The 10,222-nt window shown below is 38.7% G+C and overlaps 1 protein-coding gene across 1 annotated transcript; it reads left to right on the plus strand.

Annotated features, from left to right (window-relative positions):
* Positions 1–2,460: 2,460 nt before the first annotated feature.
* LOC141654836 (uncharacterized) lies at positions 2,461–3,332 on the plus strand. Its single transcript, XM_074461951.1, has 2 exons — positions 2,461–2,827; positions 2,947–3,332. Exons 1-2 carry the CDS (start codon positions 2,461–2,463, stop codon positions 3,330–3,332), a joined length of 753 nt encoding a protein of 250 aa, XP_074318052.1.
* Positions 3,333–10,222: the final 6,890 nt, after the last annotated feature.

Below are 10,222 nucleotides of genomic sequence, written 5' to 3' on the forward strand. Positions count from 1 at the left end.
GTCAATCGTCACAACAGTTACCAATCTTCTTTGACACGCTACTTGGCAGAATGCCAATCGACGTATCTTCTTCAACACGCTCCTTATCCACTTGCCAAACGGCCACGGTGATCCACCAAGCTTGGCAAAGACGGCCGGGGCATTCAAAGCATCCCGACTCTCAACCTTGGACCCGCCGGCCAGCGACATCTTCTTTTCCACATTTGATGTCCATTGCACATCCATGCGGAGGGGGGATATGGTACGGTACGGCCAGGAACAAGCCGAGGAAGAAGAAGCCGGGGAAGAAATCTCAAACTTGCGCAGAATACGCTCAACACTCATCGAAGGTCCATACCACGCATGACTACGCCTGGGGCAAATTGATGGGGCATATTCTCGCACCGCCGACCGAGTCAACATATTGAGCAAGGTCAAAGATCAAGAGACAAAGAAGTCAACATGTTAGACCGCCTAACCGACGCAGCCTGTCGGCCGATCACTTTGGGTCTCGGCCGGCAACCGCCAAATGGGAGACATATCCGCGTACTCATATCCAAGACCCTCGGCATGGAGTCAACAGGCCCGCCGGCCGCCATGGGTCCCTCGGCCGAGGGTAGAACAGACTTTCCACCTGCTACGCCACTTGGCCCACTTGGCCACTACGTGACAAAAGGTGAAAGTCTATAAATACTCCTCAACCCTCATTGAGGAAAGGATCCACAATCTAACCTAAAACTCACTATTCGTCTGGTATAATCTCCCTTATCTCTCTACAATATACTTTGTCAAGTAACATACAACTTAATCCCTTTAAGTTCGCTGACTTGAGCGTCGGAGTGAGTACGCTCGGTGCAAAGCCGAGCCCTCAGTTTGTTCATCATTTCAGGAGAGACCGAGAGGAAGAGTCAAGGCAAGGAAGGACATCCATTCACCAAGCTTGCGTGGTAAACAACACTGCTCTGGAATTACACCCGGAACAATATCCTTTTACGTCATTTCATCAAAATCAGTTACCTTTTTAGTTAGTTTGCCAAACATTTTTTTTATATAATCAGCTATCTTATCAGTTCTCAATTTTCAGCTACTTTATCAGCTACCTTTTCAGGTTTCAGTTAACTTTTCAGTTTTCAGCTACCTTTTCAAGTTTCAGTTACCTTTTCAGTTAGTTTTACCAAACAGAGGGGAGTAGGGGTGCAGCGGGGGCTAAGGCGTCAAAAGAGGGGAGTAGGGGCGCAGCGGCGACGGCCTGGGGAACAAGGGCTAGGAAAGGGGAGGGGGGAGGGGGTAAGGCGGTGGGGGTTGTGTCAGTCACGAGGCCGACTATGGTCGACTTTTTCGACAATAGCGAGAGCGGAAATGGGTGGCATACGGGGGAAGAGGATGGGTGGGTGGTTAGTAAGTGAGATTGGTGAATTGGCGGTGGATTGACACACCCACAATATTTTATTTATTTTTAGATTTCGAGCCACTTATTATCTTGGTGTAATATATTATTCAATTGCTTATGATAGTATGTTTATTAAATTATCCTATTTCATATAAATGAATACTTTATTTATACATCTCCCTTTTAGTATTAGTCAATAGTTACGCTTTCACTATCTTATCCTCCTCATCACTCTTGGCAACGCTTTCCCGACCCTCTACCGCATACCACCCTCCTCATCCACTACCTAAGTAGCTTAAAAGTGAACTCAACTATCATCTCATCTTACGTACTAGACAGCGTAACCACCTTGCCCATCAATCCACCTCCATCCCCAACCCATGCCTCTCTCACCATATCGCCCACCCCTTTAGCCTTGCCTCCTTCATGTAACAGACTCTCAATCTACATTTTCATCCTCATAGCTCTCACCCTCCTCCCCCCCCCACGACCAGTTGCCTCTTACTCATATCGACCATCCCCCATTAACCTCCCTCTTTAGTTATGAAGTATAGTCGGTTAAAGATTAGTTAGTTGACTGTTTAGAGTTGGTCAATTTTGTTATAACAGAATTCTGTTACACTTCCTTTGTATATAAAGACATCCCCTTGTACAAATCATTTAACTTAACAGAATCACACTTTATTTATTTTCTCTGTCTTCATACATTTCTTACTGTGTTCATCAATGGCGACCTTCAACATCATTAATGGCGTCTGGATCACTTGATCATTCTCAGTTTCACATGGTATCAGAGAACAGGTTGTTGTGATCTGTCTCTTAACGCCATTAACAATTCATCAATTCATCATTTCATCAAATTTGTTCTTATTTTCTTCCGCTTCGCATTTTGTTTTTTACATAAAATTCCAAAAATCTTCACATATTCATCTTCATTTGTGTTTCCTTCTTTCTTTTGTGCTTCGTTTGCTCTCCTTACAGCTCGAATTTCATCTCTTTTGAGTTTTCCCCAAATTTCTCAAACTTAGGATTTGCGATTTCATTTTGTTCTGCGATTCTTCGTCTTCGATTGTATCAATTCGTCTTTCATCATGCCTGAATCTGTGACTTCCGCGACGGGTGATGATTACAACAATCCTTATGATGATCCGTTGTTTCTTTCCAATTCTGATTTTCCTTCGATGTCGCTTGTTACCACTCATTTTACTGGCAAGAACTTTCTCAATTGGAGTCGTGAAGTTCTCATGGGAGTTGGAGCTAAGAATAAGCAAGGATTTCTTGATGGATCCACAGCTATGCCTTCTATTACTTCTTTAAAGTATCAGCAATGGCGACGCTCTGATAATATGGTCCGATGCTGGCTTCTTCATGCTCTTTCGCCAGAAATCAAAGCGGTGTTCATGACGACTAAGTCTGCCAGACGTTTATGGACAGATCTTCATGAGATGTACGGTCAGAGTAATGCACCATTGTTGTTCCAATTGAAGAAGGAGATTAAAAATATTTCTCAAATTACGTGATTTAATCAATTGTTGAATATTACAACAAATTGAAGCGTCATTGGGACGATATTGAAGATCTTGGGCCTTATCCTGATTGCACTTGTGGAGTTATGTCTAAGTGTACTTGCAATCTCCTCAAGAAGGTGCTGGAAATGGCTTCTCGAGAGAAAGTCATTACTTTCTTAATGGGATTAGATGATTCTTATGATAATCTCCAGACAAATATCTTGTCAATGGAGCCTTTGCCTACTATTAACAAGGCTTACTCTCTTGTTCAGCAAATTGAAAGTCAGAAGTCTTTTTCTAAGCTTGTTCTTAACCAGGTAGAGTCTAGTGCTATGGCGGTTAACCGGGGTAAAGGATCAGGCCACTGGAATAAGCCAAGTGATGCCAAGCACTGGAATGTTTGGACTCGAAATGGTGCTGGTACTGTTGCTAGTACTGGGAAAGATGGTGCATGACAGCCTAAGAAAGGGAAGCGTTGGTGTGATCACTGTAATAAAAGTGGTCATACTAGGGATGCTTGCTTCATTCTTCATCCAGAGCTGAGGGAGCAATACAATGCTCGATTTGCTAATCAAGCTGGAGGTTCTACACATAATGTCAGTAAAGAGGATAATCCTCTCATGGGTGATGCTGATCATTTCGTTTTTCACACACGGGGTTGCAGATTCGTCAAAGTCGGATATAGATCCTAAATTGTTTGCAGGAATTTATCAGCAAATGATGCATTATAAACAGCAAGGTGGTCATGATCAGTCAGATTATTCTGTTGTCAATTTTGCAGGTAACTCTCTTGTGACCAATGCTTATACTACTCTTTTTCAGTCACCCACTAGTTCTTGGATTATTGACTCTGGTGCGATTGATCACATGAGTTCTGCTATACATTTGTTTGTTAACAAAAAGCTGTTACCTAAGCCCATCAAAGTTGGTCTCCCTGATGGAACCCGTAAGTTTGTGACTCTTACGGGAGATGTGGTCATTAATCAAAGATCGGTTCTTTATGATGTTTTCTATATAGCAGATTTTAAGCATAATCTGTTATCCGTTGGAAAGTTGTTAGCTGCCAATGGATATTCTGTCATTTTTAACAATGATGGGTGTGTGGTACAAGACCATCTACATAAGGTCACTGTGGCTGTAGGCATAAAGGAATGAGGCCTATACAAATTGGAGTCTCATAAAGAGGACAAAACTTGGGAGCATAGTAGTTCACAAGTTAGTATTAGTTCTATTTCTCAGAATAAAGTTTGTACTTCTGATTTAGCATTGTTACATGCTAGACTAGGGCACTCTTCTTTGTCTAAAATGAGGCACCTAGATTTTGTCAAAAGTGAGGGAATGGATAAATTTGTATGTGAGACTTGTGCTTTGGCAAAAATGCACAAATTGCCTTATAAAAGAAGTGATTCTCTTACTTACTCTTCTTTTGATTTGGTTCATATTGATCTTTGGGGACCTTATAAACGACCTTCTTTGACTGGGGCTACCTATTTTTTTACCATTGTGGATGATCATACCAGGGTCACTTGGACATTCCTTTTAAAGGATAAATACTAAGTTTTTCAGACCATTAAGGATTATTTAGCTCAAATTAAGACACAATTTCATAAAGATGTCAAGATAGTTAGAAGTGATAATGGGACTGAGATAGTACAGCAGGCTTGTGGGAGATTGTTTTTAGACAAAGGCATCTTGCATCAGAAAAGTGCACCAGGGTGTCCTCAACAAAATGGTCGAGTTGAGAGGAAGCATCGATATTTGATAGAGACAGCAAGAGCTTTGATTTTGTTTGCTAATCTTCCTACACTACTACAAATACAGGCTATAACAACGGTCAAAAACCGTTATATAAAAAAGCGGACGTTGTTAAAGCGTCCGTTGTAAAAGGTTTTAACAACGGTTGGTAAGCAACCCGTTGTTAAAACTATTAACAATGGTTTTAAGTATCAAAACCCGTTGTGGAAAGTGTGACTCAATTTTGGTGGGAAAATTATAACAACGGGTTTTAATATACAAAACCGTTGTTATAACTAAAGACAACGGGTTATTTGTAAATAACCGTTGTTGTTTGTTCTTAAAAAATAAAAAAAAAATTAAATTAAATATTACTAGATGCATGCATAATTACGGCCCGTTAGAATTCCGATGCATGCATTATTACTGACATCACTGTGCATATGAATGGACAATATGGAATGAGAAGGGTTAGCGTAATAAGATTTGAAGCAGCATTGAGAGATATGATGATGATTATGGCACAACTTCCTAACATATATATTAATTAAAAAACAACTCAACCCACACATTGTTTAGTATAAATACATTGCATTATCTCAACTAACATTTCCATTATCTCAATATATACATCTCCAAACCCTAACTGCTAAAACAAACTCCAAATAAATAACTCTACTTAATCTTTCAAAACAAACTCCAAACTCCAACAAAATGAATGATATCATCCTTAAGACTCTTACTATGATCGAGAACAACAAGAGTTTCATCCGCCGGTTGCTCCATATTGAGAAAAGTTTCAGGAGCTACCTTGCGGATGCTCGATCCGTACTGAAGGACGCCAAAGAATATGGCTTGACGGAGCAACAGCAGTTGCAGCTATATGACAATTTAGCAACTGCTGAACGGAACCTCCAAATAGCCAAGGAGAAGAGGACGGATATGATAGAGGAGAATAAGAATTATGTTTATCTTGCTTCTTCATTGTTTTACTAACTAATTATGCAAACAATACTTAAACAAATAACATAATGGTCGATAAAAACACATACATGCAAAAGAAATAAATAGAAAAAGAAAATAATGACGATGAAACTAATAAAGGATTTACTTAGATTTACCCGATAAATACGAACGTAAGAGACAATGAAATCAACAGTGACGGCGAGAAGATAAAGCGACGATGAGAAAGAGAGAAAGAGAGAAAGAGAAAGTGTGTGTTTTGTGTTTGTTTGTCTGCTGTGTTTGTGTTTGTGTATTAAGGGTTGTGTTTTGTGGCTGCAGCAGACTTGTTTTTGTGTGGTTTATAGTATGGAAGGTATTGACAACGGTTGTAAAACAACAACCGTCGTCAAATAAGTTTTAACAACGGTTTTAAAAAACACCCGTTGTCAAATATGTTTTAAAAACGGGTTACAAAAGTAACCGTTGTGATTACTTTTCACTAACTTTGCGCCAATTTTGCGCCAAATTATTAACAACGGTTGTGCATGTGTGACCCGTTGTTAAAACTAATAACAACGGTTTTGATAACCATACCCGTTGTAATTAAGTTTAGTAAAATTCGCGCCATACATTCTACAACGTCTATTGTGATTTTCGTGAATAATCGTTGTTAAAGGGGCGTTGTAGTTGTCTGGATTTATAGTAGTGATAAGAAGTTTTGGGGTGAATGTTTGCTGGCAGCTACCCATATTATCAATAAACTGCCTAGTTCAGTCTTATCCTGGCAAGTTCCTTCTGAGTTGTTGTTCAACAAGCCAGTGACCTATGATGAATTGAGGATAATAGGTTGCTTGTGTTTTGCTTTATCTCCTGGTCATTCACGGGACAAATTTGACCCTAAAGCTAGGAGATGCATAATGTTAGGCTATCCTTTTATACAAAAAGCCTATAAACTCTATGACTTGGAGAGTCATAAGATTATAATAAGTAGAGATGTCCTTTTTCATGAATCTACTTTACCCTATAAAGCTGGCACACCAGCTGATACATCTTTATCAAAGGAACCTTTGCACGTTGTGGACCTACCTTGTGCAGAAGAAGATAGTAATCCCATTGTCACACACAGTACTCTTTCACATACTAATACAACTACACATACTCCAAATACTACTTATGATTTCACTCCTGACAATCATACAAACAGTTCTACCCATACTACTATTCCTTCAAATATTTCTCCTAATTCTCCCATACTCAATGAATATGTTTCTACTGATCATATTAATGAAGTAGCCTCTCATGTACCAAGAACTTCAGCAAGAAATGTGAATATTCCAGCTAGGTTACAAGATTGTGTCTGTCCCATCTTGCCACGCAAAACTAGACTCAATCCGAGAATTTCTCTCTCGAATCTTCTTCTTTCACAAAGACACAAAGTATTACTATCTGCTTCCCTGACCCCCTTATTCCTCGAACCAGCCTCTTATCTCCAAGCTAAAACAGATAAGGAATGGGTGAGAGCTATGGAACAGGAACTGCATGCCTTAGAGCAGAATGGGACTTGGGATATTGTTGTCTTACCTCATGGTTATAAACCCATAGGCTCCAAATGGGTATATAAAATCAAGTACAAGGCAGATGGTACTGTTGATAGGTACAAAGCTAGATTGGTGGCTAAAGGATATAATCAAGTCCAAGGAAAAGACTATAAACACACCTTTAGTCCCAGTAGCAAAGTTTACTATCTTTGTTAGAGTGTTTCTTGTTGTCAAATTTGCTAATAGATGGCCTATTCATCAGCTTGACATAAATAATGCCTTTCTTCATGGCTTTCTTGATGAAGAATTATATATGGTGCCACCAGAAGGTTACAAGCCATTACTACCTGGACAAGTATGCAAACTCAGGAGGTCTCTTTATGGCTTAAAGCAAGCCTCTAGGCAGTGGAACCTTGAGTTAACTAAGCTGCTTTTAGCATAAGGTTTCAGTCAATCAAAGAATGATTATTCTTTGTTTCATAAAAACAACAATGGCAAGTTCACAAGTGTGCTTGTATATGTTGATGATTTACTCATCTCAGGAAGTGACACTGCTGAAATTAGTCAACTTAAGAAAGCACTGGATGCAGCTTTTACTATCAAAGATTTGGGGCTTATCAAGTACTTCTTGGGTCTTGAAGTCAGCAGCACAGAAAAAGGTCTTTATTTGAATCAAAGAAAATATGTTAATGATATCTTACATGACACTGGAATGTATGAATGCAAGTCCAGTGCATTCCCTTTACCTAAAGGACTACAGCTCTCCACTGATGAAGGAGATATTTTGCCTGATCCAGAGGTGTATCGCAGGTTGGTTGGGATGTTATTATATTTAAACCTCACCAGACCTGATCTTTCCTTTGCGGTTCAGCATCTCAATCAATTCCTTGCTTGTCCAAGGCAACCTCATTGGCAAGCAGCTCTACATGTGGTGAGATATTTGAAGCATACTGTAGATGCTACCATCTTTTATCCTGCAGACAATCAGCTCATTCTCAGGGCATTCACAGATGCAGATTGGGGCACTTGTAGCTTCAGTTGCAGGTCTATCACAAGACAATGCGTTTTTCTGGGAAATGCTTTGGTTTCCTGTAAAACGAAAAAGCAAAAGACTGTATCCAAGTCTTCAGCTCAGTCTGAATATAGGGCAATGTCCTATACTTCAGGGGAAATTGTATGGCTTCAGAGATTATTGTTGGATTTCAATATCAAAGTGCCTACCCCAATCACCATGTATTGTGATGATAAAGCTGCAGAGCACATTGCATCCAATCCCGTCTTCCATGAAAGGACTAAGCACCTTAATATAGATTGTCATTACGTCAGGGAGAAGATACAAGAAGGATTGATTGCTACTTCCCATATACATACGGGCTCTCAAATTGCTGATATTCTTACCAAACCTTTGGGGCAGCAGCAGCAGCATGAATTTTTGTCTTCCAAGATGGGCATGTTCTTTCATGTCACACGCCCACCTTGAGGAAGGGATATGAAGTATAGTCAGTTAAAGATTAGTTAGTTGACTGTTTAGAGTTGGTCAATTCTGTTATAACAGAATTCTGTTACACTTCCTCTGTATATAAAGACATCCCCTTGTACAAATCATTTAACTTAACAGAATCACACTTTATTTACTTTCTCTGTCTTCATACATTTCTTACTGTGTTCATCAATGGCGACCTTCAACATCATTAATGGCGTCTGGATCACTTGATCATTCCCAGTTTCACATTAGTCTTAACTAGTTGGAAAGCCCGTGCGATGCACGGGGCTCCCACTAGAATTATCTGTAAAAATATACTCTTAAGTTTGATTAAAAAAAAGTCCAACAATGTTGAATCATTAATGGAAAAAAAATTGTAGTTGGTGTACGTAGTTGTCTAGTTAATCACCGATAAATTATTAGTACTTTTAGTAGAAAAGTTTTGTCCTTTATAGGTATAACATCAAGAGTACGTATTTAACTTTTTCATTGTCACATGCACATCCGGTTTTAGTTAAATACAAAACACTATGTCCATAACATATGTTGCAGCACACCATAATGAACCCTTAATAACGAAGACACGCCTTATGAGTTTTACAAATTATTTTCACCAACAATAACTAAGCAATACATAATGATGTTACCTAAAACAACAGGTATCATAATTATATAAATTTAGTGTATTCAGAGAAAATGCTAGATCTCTAACAATATAATTCTACCTTGACTATCTACATACAACTAAGAGTATTTAATCCTTATAAACTTCTCGCAAAATCAATCCAAACTAAATTCTAATATAATTAGTAGTCTAAACAATAATCAGTCAAAAATATATGTAATTCTATTACATAAAAAGCAAGGCCACCTAGTATCATATTTGACAATATCGTTTAATAGTTTATGGCATCAACAAAATCGTTGGGTTACCAAATTAGTATATTAGGGCATCGCTGAAAACGGTGTACGTTACCATGGTCTGGCATAGCCGGCATAGTCCTCTTACGGAGTTAATGTTCTTACAGAGTTAATGTTCCTCAACAACATAACTGACATGTCACACCTGGTACCATGATAGAGCTTACCATTATGAGTTATATTTAAAAATGTATTATGTATACTCCCCTCCCTTCTTAAACATCTTCCACCTTTCTTCTTAAGGGGCCAAACTTTTATAATTTTGACCACTAAAATGTCGAAAATCATGGTCAAACTACCGCATTGACAACTGTGTAAAAGCAATACAAAAGATAATTGAGAAAAGGATGAAGTACATTTAGTGTGGGAAATTTCTAAAAGATAATGAATTTCGCTCCTTAAGTCTAACCCTACTAAAGTATTTTGATAAGTCTTGCATAACAAACACTAAAATTACATGCTCCCTAGTTGTCATAATTTCTGTCGCGGATAAAAAATTTCCAAACTATAACCGACTCAACTTGTGGAGATCTTTACTCGTTTATTTTATAACTTTCTCAAATAATTCTCATAATATTTTTACCTATGTCTAACACTCATGGTTGTCATCATTTAAAATTCAGTTTGAGTCTAAAACTTTATTTATATTCGCTGCATCCAAGACAAATGCGACATAATTGGACACTTGCGATAGATTTTCCCTTTTTATCAAATTTGCTTCTTC

Source organism: Silene latifolia, chromosome 5, assembly GCF_048544455.1.
Source record: "Silene latifolia isolate original U9 population chromosome 5, ASM4854445v1, whole genome shotgun sequence".
NCBI classification, from domain to species: domain Eukaryota; kingdom Viridiplantae; phylum Streptophyta; class Magnoliopsida; order Caryophyllales; family Caryophyllaceae; genus Silene; species Silene latifolia.